Source organism: Larus michahellis, chromosome 1, assembly GCF_964199755.1.
Source record: "Larus michahellis chromosome 1, bLarMic1.1, whole genome shotgun sequence".
Taxonomy (NCBI): domain Eukaryota; kingdom Metazoa; phylum Chordata; class Aves; order Charadriiformes; family Laridae; genus Larus; species Larus michahellis.
This window is the reverse complement of record NC_133896.1, coordinates 199,569,614-199,586,490: the sequence shown is the minus strand read 5'-3', so window position 1 is coordinate 199,586,490 and position 16,877 is coordinate 199,569,614. Positions and strand designations below refer to the sequence as shown.

At 41.7% G+C, this 16,877-nt stretch overlaps 1 protein-coding gene across 7 annotated transcripts in view; it reads left to right on the top strand.

The window, feature by feature from the left end:
• The first annotated feature begins 261 nt into the window (after positions 1-261).
• Positions 262-16,877, top strand: part of PAN3 (poly(A) specific ribonuclease subunit PAN3) — an 85,985-nt gene continuing 69,369 nt past the window's right edge. For 3 of the 7 annotated variants that reach the window (XM_074568590.1, XM_074568572.1, XM_074568582.1), the window contains exons 1-3: positions 264-944; positions 6,620-6,760; positions 13,807-13,928. In XM_074568590.1, coding sequence (XP_074424691.1) covers positions 521-944; positions 6,620-6,760; positions 13,807-13,928 — 687 coding nt within the window. In that variant the 5' untranslated portion in view covers positions 264-520. Of the gene's footprint in view, positions 945-6,619; positions 6,761-13,806; positions 13,929-16,877 lie in introns of all 7 variants that reach the window. The other 4 variants (XM_074568600.1, XM_074568594.1, XM_074568556.1 and 1 more) reach the window with 4 other exon arrangements.

Sequence of the window (16,877 nt, the reverse complement as noted above, 5' to 3'; positions counted from 1 at the left end):
TGCCGTTCGCCCCGTCGAGACGGCCGTTAACGGCCGCCTGCCGCCGCGCCGGACGCTTAACGCCCTCCCGCACCCCGCCAAGCCGGCTGGGCAGCTGACTCGCTCCGTGCCGGCCCCCAACCTCCTTCACCCCGGCCGGACACCCCGTTTGGGGCCGCCCGAAGCTCCTTCCTCCCCCTCCACCTCAGCCCCGAGCCGGGCGGCTCGGCCGGGCCCGGCCCGGCGGCGCTACCCATCATGCCCCGCGCCGGCGCAGGCGCGCCCGCCCGGCCGCTCAGGAAGAGGAAAATGGCATAAACAACCCCGAGCGCCGGGACCACTGAGGAGGCGCCGCCGCCCCCGCCGCGGGCCGCGCGGCCCCTTTAAGAGGCGCCGAGTAGCCCCCTCCTCCCCCTTCCGGTAGCCGGGGCCGGAGCCCGGGGTGACGGCGGTTCCCGCGCCCCTTCCCCCTCCCCGCCCCCTCCCGCCCGCCCTCCTTCCCCATGGTGCCGACCCCGGCGGCGGCGGCGGGGCGGTTGCCATGAACAGCAGCGGCCTGCCCTGCTCGTCGCCGTCGCCGGTGGTGGGGCCGCCGCCCCCCCCACCGGTGGCGGGGCCGGCGGCCGGCGGGGCAGGGGCCGGCGGCTGCGGCGGCGGCGGTGCCGTGAAGCTGAAGTTCTGCCGTTACTACGCCAAGGACAAGACCTGCTTCTACGGCGAAGAGTGCCAGTTCCTGCATGAGGAGCCCGGCGCCGCCCCCGCCGGCCCGGGGCCCGCGGCTCCCCTCGGCGGGCTCCCCCTCGGCATCCCCCCGGCCGCCGCCGCTGGGCCTGGCTACCCGCCGCACGGGGCCAGCCCGGGCCCGGCGGCGGCGGCGGTGGTGGGGCCTAAGAAAGCCGAGCTGGGGGCGGGAGGCGGCGGCGGAGGCGGCGGCGGCGGGGGGCTGGATGGCCCGCGGCTGGCGAGTGAGTGCAGCGGGGCGGCCCGGGGGTGGGGTGGGGTGGGGCGGGGGCGATGGCGGGAGGATGGTGGTGGGGGGGGCGGTGGAGGGGGGTCGGACGGCGCGTTGTTCCCGCTCCCCGACACGCTGTGGTGCTACCGGAAACAAATAACAACAGCCATGGTGGCGGCGGCGGGGGTCCCCGGGCCGCCCTCCCCGCCTGCGGGGCCGCGGAGGTGCCGGGCGGGCGGGACGGGGATGTGCCGGCCGCCCCGAGGCACCGACCCGGCCGGTACTGATGGGGACGGAACGGGCAGGTGTGTGTGTAGGAAGGGGCTCCTCCTCCCTCCCGGCCGGGTTTGGGGGGCAGCCGGGCAGCTGCTCGTCGGTCCCTTCAGCGCCGGGGTCGGTGCGGGTCCGCCGGACCTCCCTGCCCAAAGTCCGGCCGGGAGGGGGATGGTGGCAGGTGGTGGTACCCTTGGGTGGGCTCTTCCAAACAACCTATACGGAGTTACAGCGCTTGGAAGTTTGAAATGTTCCAGCTGAAATATTGCATTAAAAAAAATATAAAAATAACTATATATATCTGTACTATCTGCTGCCATGAGCAGAAATTCCTTCTAAATTTTCTTTTCCCAAGGCTTTTTTAGCCTTTGTATACAGCCCCTTCTCAAATGGTGAGAGTTCAGATTGCCTGTACGCCATGCGGAGCAGCATTGGTGTTACTGGTCGGTTACGCATCTTCTGAATGTGCAGTCCAGTAGTTAGATGGTGTTTGCAGCAAACTGATTTTAATAACCATTCCCTCAGTAGGTGAAGCAGCACTTGGCAGCTAGGAAAAGATGCTCCTTCAGAAAAGTCATGCCCCTTTAAATGAGTCTATTAAGCTTGGTTGCATTATTGATTTCTGTCATAAACCTGGTATTTGTTTACATTAAATGACTCAACTACTAAATGGTCACAACCATATTTTTTCTGAAATTAAGATGCAACCATGCTGAACATCCTGTGTGTAGGTTTTTAGTGCTTGATACGTGTTTCAGGACCTGCAACTGCTATTTTGCCAGGAGTGCTGAGCTTGTGCCAGTGAGCAGTTTTATTTCTGCAGTTGGTAGCTTGTCAGTGTTTTGCATTAACACAGCACTGTCATGCCTACCCTTCCAGGAGGAGCCTATAATATAAAATTGCCTAATGCTTTCTATTAAAAGACGCAATTTTCAGATTTTGATCATGTTGTCGAACTTTAATTGTTCAAACTGAAGCCTTTCTTGCCTGCCTTTTTTTTTTTCTTACAGGTAGAAATATCTTAGAGAGATTCAGCAGCGATAAGTCTTTGTTCATTTTTCTTTTGGACAGAGTTAGGCACAAAATACACTTTTTCCCTATACAAAAGGAAATCATTAAAATCTATTAAACTAGGGGGTTCAGGCTTGGGGAGAGGGTGCATAATTTGGCTTGGGAGTAAAAGCTTCTATAGGGAGGCTGTTCTTGTAAGAAAGAGTTCCAAAATCTTCCCAAACCCTAAATCTAAGAAAAAACCCTCAGAATTATTGTGTGCTCTAAGCTTGATACTGCTGAGCAGTTAAATTATTTGAAAAACTTGCTTCTATTGAATGTGTCAGATGTTTAAAACTATGTGAGCTCTCTGCAGTTGCACCCATTGTGAGGAGTGAGGGCATGAAGAATGGACAAACCCATGCTGGTGTTATCAGTGACTACCTGCTGGGAATGCCAACTCGCTTGAAGTTATAGGAGGCAAAAGCTTGGTCTGGTAGAAGAAGATCTTCCAGGAACGAGACTAACTAGGAAAAAAGAGTAAGGAAAGGAAGGAGTGAGAAATTAAAGTTGAGGAGCCAGGGAGTGGACCCAGTCTTGCTTCTAAGTGTCTGTGCTTCAGCATATGTTTGTGAAATAAGCAAGGAAAATCCTTGCTCAAAGTCTGAAATTGATCTGTATAGGTACTGACAAGCTGATGTCTAAAATCCTTACCTTGCTGATGACCCGTGATGTTAACAGTATGATTTCCAAATGGATGGAATGAAGGTTTTATTTCTGTGGATGTAGGATGCAATACACAAAGTTCTATTAAGTAATAAAGTTCTGAGACAAAGATGATGAAATTGGGAACTGCCAAAATCTCCTGCCTGTACAGTCTCACTGACTTTCTTCCCTAATTCAAAAGTATTTGGTAGTCTTCAGTTACGTGGCTGTGGATGACACCTTCTCTTCTTCCGCCCTTGCTGGACCCCAGTCTCATTCAGAGCACAGAGCAGATAATGCTCATTGACTAATTAACTGTGTAGTCCTATTTATTGTTAAAAGTGGGTCAGTGCCTCATTCTAACATGCGCGTTACTCTAATCCTGCTTTGAGTACAGGATTATTAATTTACTTATAGGTTTTTCTGTGGTAATCACAAAGGCTTCCCAAATACTAACTTATTTTCACAACGTAGGTGATAAGAAAGTTCAGTGATAAGGAGAAGATGAACTGTGAAAGTACAAGAAATACTCCAATGCAGAAGTATTTCAATTTGAGGGCATGAGGTGGAATGCGCAGGTGACATCTTCATAACTAAGAGGGAGAAGTTTCTTGCATGACATGTGGTTAAGCTATTCTGTGCCATAGATGTTTTGGATACTAACATCTGACAGGGATTCCAAAAGTGATCAGATATTCTTGGAAGAAAGCTCTGCTTGAGATCATTAAATGCGAAAAAATCATCTCTGAATCAGACTCATCTTCCCCTACATATGGCTGAGAGCCTGCTGGGAAATCCTGCTTTATCCTTGCCTCACACTTATGCTTTTGTCCATATATCCGCTGCTGTCCAGTGTCAGGGATGAGGTAGTGGGCTAAATGTGGATTTGGCCTGACTGTGTGGCGTTTTATGTTCTTGGGGAACAAGACGGACCATGCCAATGAACTCTGCCTGCTCTCAGAAGCTAGCCCTGCTGCCCACTACCCCCAAACTACTTGACACTTGGAGCACATGTGTTCAAAGCATGGTCCCTGCTTCTTCCCCTGGAGCTGTAAGCGCACAGCCTTCTGCGTGGTTTCACCTGTGTGACCTAAGGTGGACAGCTGACTGCCTACAAAATAGGAAGTGTAGCTGGTATTACTGGTCTAAAGTTTATTTAAAAATAATAATAAATAAAATAATTTTCACATAGGACCTCTGTGACCAAAAAAAAGGGGAGGGGGAAGAAAAAAAATAGAAAAAAGTTTCCTCCAGATTTGTTAGCTGCCAAAATCTGCACATGGTGCTTTTCTAATACATGCATGTCCCATGTGTCAGCCCAATGAGCTGCAGTACCTTATTGGAGAAGGCTGTAGAAGGAGCAGAGGTGGGGAAATGACTGTTGCTTGTCATTTAGAGGGAAAAGATATGATTGGTTAATAGGATTTTAAGGAATAGCCTAGGGAGCGATGGGTAGGCGACGTAATAGCATGAAAAAACTTCTCTTGTATTTGCTCTCTGTTCTCTCTGGCACTTTCCAACTTCTGTAAGAAGCAAACGGCAGCCTGCTGGCTCCTTCCTAGGGCACTGCCTCTTCTTGACGCTTTCCCAAGGGAGTGCCTAGAGAAAAATGTCATTGCAGTGTTAAAATGTATTCATGTCAATATGTAAGTTGGATAAGTTAAAGTTGCATGGGTAACTGCAATTGTATTTATTGGCTTTTGAGTAGTTTAACAAATGTGATACTCTTTTGCATGTAGACATCATGTTATATATTACTAGCGACGAGCTGAGGTATGGCTCTAAGCATTTGCTAACTCCCACCCTGCTTTTTGCCATGAAGTACCTGATACATAGTGCTCATTCTTTCATCTTGTCTTTATTCCTATAAACCCGACCGAACCAGAGCCGCTGAGCTGGGAGCTCCTGGTGTCCTCGGGGCCCGGTGGTGGCGGCAGCGGGTGGTCGCTGCTGTCCCCGGAGCCGCCGGCCGAGGAGCTGGCCACGGCGGTGGTGCTGCTGCTGGCCCAGGTCCCCTGGCCAGAGGTGAGCTCACCCTCTCCTCCTCAGACCTTTTCATCCGGTTCTCCACCAGAAAGCCTTTCTCAAAGCCCTCCTAGGAAATCTGTAGTTGAAATACAGCACCCACGATGTTGCCCCGAGCACCCTCGCTCTGCGTTTCTTCACAGCTGTTGGGAAAGCCTGTCTGTGAATAGACTTTGTTGCCAGCCTGTGAGAAGGTAGAAAGGAGCATCAAGGCTTGGGTTGCATTGGTTTAGCCAAATAAAAGCATTATGTCTGTTTTTGCAGCCCGCCACCCGCATGTTAGGTAGTGGATCGCGGCCACCGCTGTAGCAACTCTTTGTATGCAATCACTTGGTGGTTAGCTTTGTGAGCATTACAGCTTAGGTTTTGTGAAATCCATAAGTACTCTTGGCTTGGAAAGACCCTATACATTTGTATATTTTCTACTTTTTAAAAGGTGTTTAAGTCTTTACCAGTCCTTTCCTTTTTAAACAAAATGAAGCAGTGGATATAGAAAAAATAGAAAGATAAGCTATTTAGGCAAAACAGATACTAAAGGTAATCTGTTGGATTACACTTCTTAATGCAATAAAACAATGGTCAGGATTATTCTGAATATGGATTTTTCTTATCTTTGGTAGAATTTCAGTATTTACAGCTTGAAGTATTTAGAAACAGCCAGTTATCTCAAACTTATAAATATAAATGTAGTTGCGGTATGTCACATACTGATCACTTCTCTCTGGGTTTGTTTCTTCTTTGCTTGTATACAGAAAAATAGGTATTATAGTAAAGGTGTGTGGCTGAGAATTTTTTCCAAACCTGTTTATACTTTTTGCAAGTGATGCTGTATTAGTTGTTGTATGCCTTGGTTTTCATTTTAGAGAGATGTTTCCCATTTGAATTTTCCTGATGCCTTTTCCAGGAGTTGATAGATGATACAGTTTTCATCTTGTTTTGCTCTGAATATTTTTAAGAAGAGGGGAGACAATTCTGAGAATTGAAGAGACATTTGGGACATTTGGAGATGGTTAGAGACGACTGAGAATTGAAGACTAAAAACAATAATCAGTTACAGATGCATGTCAGAAGATGAAAATTACTGATTTCACTTAATCACTTTTTGTCTCATATGTCAACTCCAGAATCAGGAAATTATAGGCATGTTTTTTCTTGCTGCTTTTACATGTTTCATGTGGAAACGAAATGGTGAGGAAAATTATTGGGGGGAGCTGATGAAAGAGGAAGGAGGGAAGGAAAAATTTGTCAGTCTGCAAAGTTATATGGAATTTTGAGGGGCAGTTTTAGCATATGAAACTTCTTAAAAAAATACACTATTAATTGGCTTTGAAACTGATTATATCTGTTTATATACTTTGTGGATTTTCCACATTGCATGGGAAGTCATTCAAAGTTCAGATATTCCACAAGAATTACAGATACCTGAGGAGTACTGGTAATTATTTGTTTCTGGTAGTACCCGCTCTGTGTTGGGTATTGAAAAATGTAAAGAAAGCACTGTTACTGTTGTAACTGTTTTTCTGCTTCAGAGGCAAAGATGAAAAGAAGTGTGTGTGTGGGATATAGTTAACGTTATATGAGCAAACTCTATATGCTTTATTGTAATAATTTGAAGTTATGATAATGTTTTTTAAGATACAGAGAATCCCCGTGTAGTTTTTATCTAGCAGGTATTAGATAACTGATTTTTTGTAGGTATCACTGTAGGAGTGGGCCTTCAGGAAGGATTTGAATGCCCAGAAAATAGTGACCTTGGGGACCAGCTCAGAAAAAGTTCCATGTGTAAGGAAACACCTAGAAGCAAATTTAGACTGCTGCGGGAAAAGTGGACAAATGGTAAGTGAGGGTGGGGTGATAAACACAGGCAGAAGCACTTCTGTAGAACCTCAAAAGCAGAAAAAAATAATCCTGGTCATGGGGCAGCTGATGGAAAGGGGGTCAGTGGAGGGATTTAGATAGTAAGCTGTTGTTTTCCTGATCGGTTGCTTTCTAGTAAAGATGTAATGCATTACACAGCCAGAAAAATGGTGTGGTGAATTACTGTGTGTTGGAGTTGAGTTGGAGTAGATCACGCTTTGTGTGTGCGTGTGTGTTTGTTCCATGAGTCTTCCAGGAGTTAAAAAAGTTCCGACTATGTGATTGTTTTGTTTGATATTCAGAGATACTTTGTGCTTAGAACTTACTTGTATTTTTTAATTTGCTTCCTAACAGCCTTTTACTCCTGACCCTTTTTTTAATTTTATTTTTATTTGAGAATAGAGATTTAGAAACAAGGTACAGATATACAAAAGTGAGAGCAGAGACATGCGTTGTACAAGTTATTGTCAGGTTGGTTATGCGATATGCAATTCCCGTAGTCTGTGGGTAGGCTCCCTCAACTTCGGTTGGTCTAATGCCGATGCAACTGCCAGGGACACCTTTCCTTTCTTTTATGCATTCTCCCCCACTGTTGTGAAAAATGACCTAATGTTCTGTTCAGGTTGTCTGCACGCATTTTGTACAGTTATTTATATATAAAAAAGTTGAGCTGTAGGTGCAGGGAGGCTATTAAAAACAAAAGCTTAAACATGTGTGCTTTGAAAAATTTGATGTGGGTTATTGAATAATTTGATGCAATATATGAGGAATTGTGAAAGCTTTTGAAGAGGGTTAGCTCTGGAAACTGTGATATTAAGTAATTGCATTACTTTGAATTGCTGTTTCTGATAACAGAGTAGTTCTGGTGACTCCTTTGAAAAAGTATCAATTTTAATTTGTATTATCACTGTGCTTTTGGACTTGATCCATGACGAGGAGTCCTGCTGCTCTAGACTCTCTACTGAGATTTTTTTACAGAACGAAAGGATGGCAGCTATCCTATTTTTCAGTCTTTATAAGATGTTTCCATGATATGTGAGATAAACTTTAAAAAAAAAAAAAAAAGAGACAACCCAGTCATTTAGTTTCATGGTAAAGATTACTGTTTTCCTTTGCTTGCCTATGAATATCTCATCGCCTAGTGGGAGTGTTTGTAAATAAGGCAGCATTTCCCAAACTGTTTTGCTTCCTGTCTGCCTTTCAGCCAACTTGGTTCATTTGTGCTGTCTGCCCTCCAACTGCACTCTCTGTCACGGCATCCTAACCCAGGCGTGCGCTTTTACTTTTGCCTCTTGTGCCTGGGGGTGTGTTTCTCTTTCTTTGTCTGTTGTCTCTATTTCAGTGATTCCTAGCCTGTGTTTTAAAAGCATTGCATTAAATAAGAGAGGCATAAAAACACCGGAGAATGCACTTTCCCTGACAAGTTGCAACAGTAGTGGGGCTGTAAGAAAGAAAGTAACACTGAGATGCACGTACTAGTATGTATAGTGTGTGTGAACTGTTACAGAGGTGTACAGGTGTGCTAGCACCTCAAGCACATGATTCTTTCCTGATACCAACATGTCCGTATAAAACAAAGTAGGCCAAGCATAAGCTCCTATCGCACCTCGGTGCTTCTAGGAGACTAAAAGGACACAAGCCTTAAGCGACTTGCCATATAGCTAGGCTTTGTATAAAAGTTTTATTGTTCCTGTCTCAATATTAGGATAGCTATCTCCGTGTAAAATTCCACTGGAGATATGGCACTGTAGTTTTTACTGCTTTATATCTAGCTGAGATAACACCTGGTCCTTTGTATGCACATGTATGCAGTAAGCCTATGATTCAGTTTACCGAGTTGTGTTGAGGTGAAAAGTGCCTGCACTGTTACTGTGCTGGGAGTTTATATCAAGATTACCTCTCTATATATACATTTTTCCCAGCATAAAAATAATTGTAGTACAGTTTTTTAAGCAGTGCTAGTAGCAAAATTAATTATTTCAATCTGTTTTATTACCTCACTAGAAATCTTTAAATTGTTGTTTTGAAAAATATCTCAAGAAAAATCTGTTGTGGTCTTATTTTAGGCCACTCATTTTTGGAGCAATATATCACATTATGGTAAAGGATCCTTTTTTATATTAAGAACAGTTTATGAGGTGATCAGTGCTGATACTAAGTTCATGAAAGAAGTAGTATAGGATATTATAGTATTTGTTTACTGGTTAGTAAAATGTTAGAATGAAAATATCATAAATGACATATTTCAAATGATGTTAGTGTTAGCATTCAGATAGTGCTAGTATTAAAAAAGACAAGCATTAAACTAAAACCAACCAAACCCCACCAATTCTGTTGAAGCATGCGTGTTGAGTTCATTACAGTAGTACTCAAGCACTTAAGGTGTAATGAGATTCTTTGTTCCTGAAAAATGTATTTGTAATAAGTAAGGCAAAAATATCTTATCTGTATTTTTTTTTCTCTTTGGTGCCTGCATCTGATGGGAAGCCTACTTACTGCTAAAATTCTGTGGGAGAAGAATTATATAAGAAGATATTTATTTTTAATTGCAGTTGTCACATTAAGCTGCAGTGTTACTCACCAAGCAAAAAATTATTAGATAATATGTGTATAAAAAGTAGAAAACATCTTCTGGATTTCTCAAGGTGTTTTATTTAATTTCTTTCCAGAATTGCCAGGATGTAACTTCTGGCTTTAATATTGATGGAATTTAGAAATTTCTTCTTGTTTTTGCATATGTACTTACATAACGTGTTAGCGTTTGGGTTTCCCCCCCCCGCCCCGCCACTGGATTCCTAGTTCCCTTGCATATCCATCTTTTCTTCTCAGACCTGCCTAGTCAACCTTACTACTTTTATAAGGAAGTTGTTACTTTTCTCCAAGGAAGAGCCTGTTGAAAATATATACAACTTCAATGCATAGATAATACTGTTGTCGTTTGACAAAAATAGCCAATTCAAGACTTTTCTAAAATTGTTTAAACTTGCTTAAATAAAGTTATAATCAGTGCTTTAAGAGAGAAAAGGTATAAACCTCAGAAGTTGTTTTCTATTTGTTATTGTAATAGCACTGTGTGCAGAATGTTTGAAAGTCTATGCTTAAAATTGCTATATCGGAAAGTTCTGGACAGACAATTTGAATAGGGTCTGATGTAAACTAGGAAACACATGAGAATAAAAACTATATAGGGACTAAAATCTTCTCTTTCCAGCTTAGACTTCTATTTTTTTTTAATACCACACTGCTCGTGTGGTGAAGCGTGCCCACTTCTGAAGACCTTCTCCTGTGTATTGCTTATGATAAATCATTTTTCTTTTTTTCTGCTCTGAGCTACTGTGGTCTTCCAGAAGCAAGTGAGAATTTATGATTTGCCAAATGTTTGGCAGAAGAGGATAAAAGCCTTCTACTTCTCATGGAGAAGGCCAGGTGCCAAATACAGTAAAACTGCCTTGGCTGTTTAGGTATTTGCTGAGCTTTCATCACTGTAACAGCTGAATGTCCCTTCTTTGAACAGAAATGGAGCGTGTAGAGTGAACACTTTTATTTCATTCTATAGGAAATGTAGGAATTCTTTTTTTCCTTCTACCTACGTAAGCTTCATCTTTTAGCCTTAATTTTCTTGTTGGTTACTATAGGGAAGTTAGTTTAAGGAAGCTGGTGTTGAGTTTTCTCTTGAAGGCAATAGTTGTACTTAGCACATCTAGAGCATTCTGTTCTGAATATCAGCTACTGTCAAGAAAACTGCCTTCTGCTCCAGGGAGCTTACTTCTGATCGTTTGCTTTTGGTTGTTCCTGCAGAGTATGTTTTCTTGTGGTCTTGGTCCCTTAGCTAGAGTTGTGTTTTTAGATCATTTGACCTGTTTTTTTTTTTTTTTTAGACTGTTTTTGGAAGAGAACAATAGAAAACCTCATAGTTGGAAGCCACCCTGAAGTAATTACAGTTAGTGCAGCAGGTGGAACACCGGTAGAATTCAGTGATAGGATGGTGGATCAGCACTGGAGTACAGCAATTGGTGGTAACCCCACAGGGAAGCTGGTTAGCGTGACCGAACCATTGCACTTCAGTAGAGAGATAGTCTTCATACAACTAGATAAAAGAAGAAGTTCTGGAATAGCTTTTTCAATTTGTATCACCCCGTTAGGTATCAGTGTGCCAATAGAAAGCCTGAATTGTAGCTTTGAGCAGCTTTAAGTGGTTTGGACTGGCTAGCCTAGCAAATACTAGCAGTGGAAAGGCAGCAGGATTTTAGCAGTGTCAGAGGTGAATTTTGTGATTTCCATCAGCGTCTTCAGCCTTGCTCAGCACTGGGGTTGTTACCCAAAGCCTGGTCCTGCTTGCAGCTTGAGGTGCCTGACGCTGAGGATGTTTCAGCCAAAGTAGGAGTGGAGAACCTGGTGCTGTATTTGTGCCCTGACAAGGCTACCTGCGCCAGGTCCAGTGCTTTGGGTAACTGCAGCTGTAGCAGCTGTCTTGAGTTATTGGAGGTCAGCTCTGGGATTTCTTCATGCAGAGGGGGCTCTTTGCATGCCTTGTTGATAAATATGGTGAAACTTGAAAGTTTTCACTTAACTCTTTCCAGTTTTAAGGGTTTTGTGCATTAACTGTATCTGTCCAACAGAGAAATGAAGGTATGTGTGTTCTTAAGTTCACTAGCCTAGCAAGGAGCAGTGGGAGAAGTGGAAAGAATCGGCTGTTTCTTGATTCTTCAACAGAGGCTGAAGAATTTGAAAGCTGATCGTGTAATCTGAGGGAGTCGCTTGCTAGTTGTTTGTTAAAAATTGGATAGAATCTGGAGTTTCTGCCAGAAGTATGAGATGAAATAGCACATATAATGCTGAAATTATATAGTGTACCTTGAAATGACAGTAGATCCTGGAAATTAAACTGGTTTTCTTGGTCTTTTAGAATCAGGATGTAGCATAAAAACTGCAGCAGTTTTTGTTAATGGCTGAAATGCAGGCAGAGAAAGCTATATTGGAAATGCATTTCTAAAATAAATAAAAAACACAGAGTAAACCCTGAATAATTTATGGGCAAACTAGAGTGAAACTACTATTTGTAATTAAACATGGATTTGCTATCGTTTGGCTTTCTTGTATGAACGGGTGGTAGTATTTTTCATGGTGCCAGAAAACGGTTGTGTTAAAATGCTAACCTTCACAGTGTGAGTTGGGGACTGACCGTAGCAGATAGGATGAGACAGTAATTGACATTACTGCAGACAGTAATATTTTCTCTGATACAATAGTTCAACCATAAAATACTTTCCCTAGGCTTTTGAATGTAAATTTCCCAAATGAAGGCAAAAGAGGGACAGATGTTTAAAAGGCAAAGGAAAAAAGCTTTGTCTTTGTCAGGGATGTAGCAAGAGGGCTTCTGGAGTTTCTCTGTGGCCGTTCCTTTGAAATTATGAAGGAGGATCTAGGGCATGGATAGTGTGGGGAAAATAAAATTTATTTTCCTACTCTTTTAGCTAACTTTTAAAGCTTAAAAAAAATAAAATGTTGCAATTCATTAGTAATTAGCATCTTTTAAAGTTCCTTAGGTGTCTCCTTCAAACCTGCAGAGTGTACAAATAATGTTCTAGATTTGGCAGCAATATTTTAAGAATGCTTTTTGCTTGCAAAGCTGGTCTGAATTGCAGCCGAAGTATTTGGTTTATTTGTGGTGTTGGTGTTACCCCTGGTTGGCTGGTTCATGCAGCCCCAGTCTCAGGGAGTGCAGCTGGGCAGTGTTTCCATCTGGCTGTAGTATGGGTGCTACTAGTCATCTCTTCCAGCCCTTCCCATGATTTCATCTGGCTGTACTTTTTTTGCTGTTTCCTGTGTCTACAGCCTGGAAATAGCTCGCCAGGTTATGCAGTCTCTTTTGGAGGGAAAATTCCCATTCTGATGAAATTTGAGGGGTTATAATCAGCATTCCTTTAGCCCTGCCACAAAGTTGTATTTTATTTCCTTTGAGGATTAGGATCAGGAAGTTGTTTCTGGGTGTCACTGGCTGGCTGCGAGTCCTCCCAGGAGGTCAAGTCGGATGGTTTGGTACAGGATGTTCTTCTGAGTTGGATGTGTGCCTTCCTACCTTGGAGCTACCAATTACTCATGCCTGTTGGCTTGCAGTGGCCTGGCCATACTGATTAGTGTCTTTATAATTTGCTGTGGGTGTTTTTGTGGAAGCTTAATTTGAACTGCGGCTTGTATACCATTGTAAACTCTTTTTTTTTTTTTTTGTTATCAAAGTAGTACCTGCTTGAGTGTTTTGCGTTAATTATGACTGCTTCTTGTTGTTCTCTGTAGTCTCGTAGTATTGAATTCATTTATTTGTGGGTGAAGTACTGTGCTTTTACGTCAAGGTGCTTGTTTCTAGACAGGAGATTAATTTCTTCTTACATCCGTCACATTTGCTTTCAGTCCAAAAGAGTTTTTTGGCCACATTTCATAAAATTGTTGCCCCTTTATGAAGTATAAGTTAATAAAAATAGTCTTATGCTCTTAAGGAAGCTTTTTAAATTTTTCGTGCTTTATATGAGAGGACTTGAGATAGTTTTAAATGCACGTTTTCTGTCTGTTACCCTTTAAAAAAAACCAGTACATCCAGTTAAAAACTGTACTTAACAGATATATTTCCAAGATGTAGGTTTTCTTAAAGTAAGCTTGCTTTCTCATTTTTTTCGTTGATTTATTTTCTTTCTGATACCATTACTTGCCTCGTTATTCTTTTTTCTAAAGTTCAAACTCCTCATCATTTCTGTCAAAGTCTTTTATTTTTCGTCCTCTTCCTGTAATTGTGCTGTAACTTCATGCTGCATATGCTGTCATTTAGCAACCTGTTTCATAAAGTTTCCTTTTCCTTCTGTGCACTAATATGTTTTTAGTTGTTTTGCTGAGAAGATAGGTTTGAAATAGTGTCACTAACCTTTTACTATTCTACCCCCTTGCAAAAAAAAAAAAAATATTTAAGAGATATTAGCAAATAAACCCATGATGAACTAAATTTTTTATGAAACATTTTTCTTTTTTTCTTTTAGTTCCCGGGATAGATGGCGGTGGGTTAGCTGATGCTAGCCTCACAGATTCCTACTTTAGCACCAGCTTCATTGGCGTTAATGGATTTGGAAATCCCGCTGAAACAAAGTATCCCATGATGCAGGTAATAGCAATGAATTGTATAGCGTTTCATTAGTTTTGACTGGCGTCACACCAAGAAAGGAAAACTGTTCAAGAGGCAGGAAAAATGGTCCTTCTGATATGTGTCATCTTCTAGGATATACATAGTATATACTCACTTAATTCTTGCAAATAGAAATGAAACAATATCATTGCTTTAAAATGAGTCTGTTTTTATTGGTACACATCTGAGCTGTTGCATTGGGCTTTGCCACATAAATTATCTGTTCCTAGATTTGTTTTTAGGCTTATAGCTAATTTTGATAGCCTTTTACTAAACATATAAAAATTAGATTTTGAAACATTTCAAAGATCAAAAGTCACTGAAGCAAAACGTGATGTATGTCAAACCAATAAATTACAAGGCAAAAGGAGTCAGAATTTGTAAACCCAACCTCTGTTGGTGTTCATTGATGTTGAATATACATTTAAGTCTTCTGAAATGTTTTCTTGTATTCATAGTGTTCTGTAGATGTTGGCATAGGAACTCCCATGAGGTAGAACTTACTATGTAGGTAGTATTATGCAAATTTTATAGCAAAAGGCTGTCATATTTTAAACCTAAATGAGTATCTATTTAATTAACACATGAAGCACTATAATAACTTCCTCAAACTGTTATGCTTTTTAAAAGCTGCAAAGAAGATGGTCTCTCCCTGTACTCAAAGGTTTGACAAACCAGTTTCTGGTAAATGAAAGAGAGCACAAGTCAAACAGTTCGCACTGAGTCCTGACAACAACTCTCTTCTTTTATATCAAGGAAACTCTCCTTATGAGCTTACTTTGATCTCAATTGTGGCTGTATTATGGATTGAAAAATAACTCAGCAAAAGGTGGGAAATAATTAGGTGTGTTCCCTTTTTATTTATTTTTTTTTCCTGCATGTTTTCAAGAAGGCTGGATTTTCTCATTCAACAGAATTGCAAAACTATGGAAATGTTTACTACTCAGTGATGCATGATTTAAACATAAAAATTTTAACCTCTGATCCCAAAGTGTACTACTGGAGCTGGAATAGTACTTAGGAGATTATTGCTTTATAGTATGTAAAGTTACAAGTTTTGGTATCACTGGGATGATATAATTTTATCCTTTTAGTGCAAAGTCATTATGTTTTGTATCCTTAAACTGTGTTCTACAGCAACACTGGTGTCTTTCTAAACACAGATTTTTAATTATAACTGTTTCTTCTAGAAAGACAATAAGGCATACATCTAATATGAATGCTCATAGGATTTTTAAATACTTTACTAATGCCTATGAGATTACAGTCAAGGCATTGTGCTTTTCTTTAACAAAAGAGAAGAAATTTATGTGCCTCTTACCTTTTGGAGGCTAAGGAAAATTACTTGTGAAGAAGGATTTCATTAGTGTTGAGAAAGTGCTTATAGGCATTAAGCTACAGTTTAAAAAGCATTCTTATATTGATTTTTTGTTTTTCCTTTGAATCATGTAATTTAAGTTTTTTGTTGCTTAGGTGAAGCCGATAACGCTGTCTGTTTTGATTGTGCGTCAGCTTCTAAATTAAGTCCATACTGACAAAGTTTAGCCACTTGGAATAAGGTTTCCTATGTCAATCAGCCCTTTGGAGAACAAGACAAGGGAAAAAACTTAGTGACTTTTACTTCGAATAATGCTAATGCTTCATGGTTTGTAACGGAGAATTTAAATCTGATAGATTGGTGGTTGTGTCAAGGATATACCTCTTGCTCTGTCTATGAAAATTTGCTTGGGTTTTGTCACTTGATTAAACCTTTGCAAAACTGCTCTATATAGACTCACTGGAGACTTCCTAGATGTTAGATAATTTCTCAAAGATGTAGTCTGCGTTGGCATGTTCCAGCTTGAGTACATTCTTGCACTTAGAGCTCTGGCCTAATCTAGGCCTTGCCCGAACTCCGAGCAGGAATGCTGATCTGCTTCATTTGCTTTTCTTCCACTTCAAACTGAAGCAGCAGGGAAATGGATCTGTGTTTACTGAGTGAGAGCTGCATCTGTGTTAATTGGAGCAGAAAGATGTATAAGGGAAAAGAGATGTGCTGTGAGTTTAGAGAAACTGAGCTGAAGATAAATGAATAAGGAACTAGAAAAGGCTGAGCAGAGGGACTGGAGCTGAGAGGTAACGTTGGTGGGACACTCAGAGAATGGGGACTAGAATTGCGCAAGTGAAATGCACAGAAATTGGGAGAAAGAAACAAGTTGGTGTAATGCTAAGCTAGGGGGGAGTAGGGTGGAGACAAATCCGTGTGCCTGTTTCTCTCCAGGTCCTTAACTCAAACTAAGGATACTGGAAATTTACTATTCTGCCATTGATGAAACACCAGAAGTCTTCTGTAAAATATCTCATTAGCCTCTCAGTGGTGCTTTTGCAGGTGAAAACATCAGTTCCATCTATGACTGACTTAGTCATCTCTGGTGGATCTGTGTAGTTCACAAATAGATGCATCAGTGATGCAATATGAGGAAACATTTTCAGCTTGTTTTTTAAAACTGGGAAATTGCGCAAACATGCAAATAAACACACTGATAGAAAAACACTGGTGAGATACAGTTAGATATTAAGAAATGTTAAGTTTACGTTGCTGATGCAGCCTTAAGGTTATATATTGAGTTGTATTCCTCATAACATCGTCTAATTTTTTTCAGTGGGAAAATTATAAGTGGGACTAATTCAGGACACAAGATGCATAGTACACGTGTAATGAACATCCATTTGGTAGACGATTAAGTGTTAATCCTGTGATTCCGTGCCTTACTCCTGCATGCTGTTCACATCCTTCTTGTGAAGACTGTTAGTTGGCAGCGTGCTTTCCTGTATGGGTTACCATTATTGTGTCTGACTTTGTGGAATACTTTCCTTATGAAAGAAGAAAATAGTCTGCATTTCATAGAGGCATGGGAATAAAAAGGATGGGAATTAAACAATTCCCCC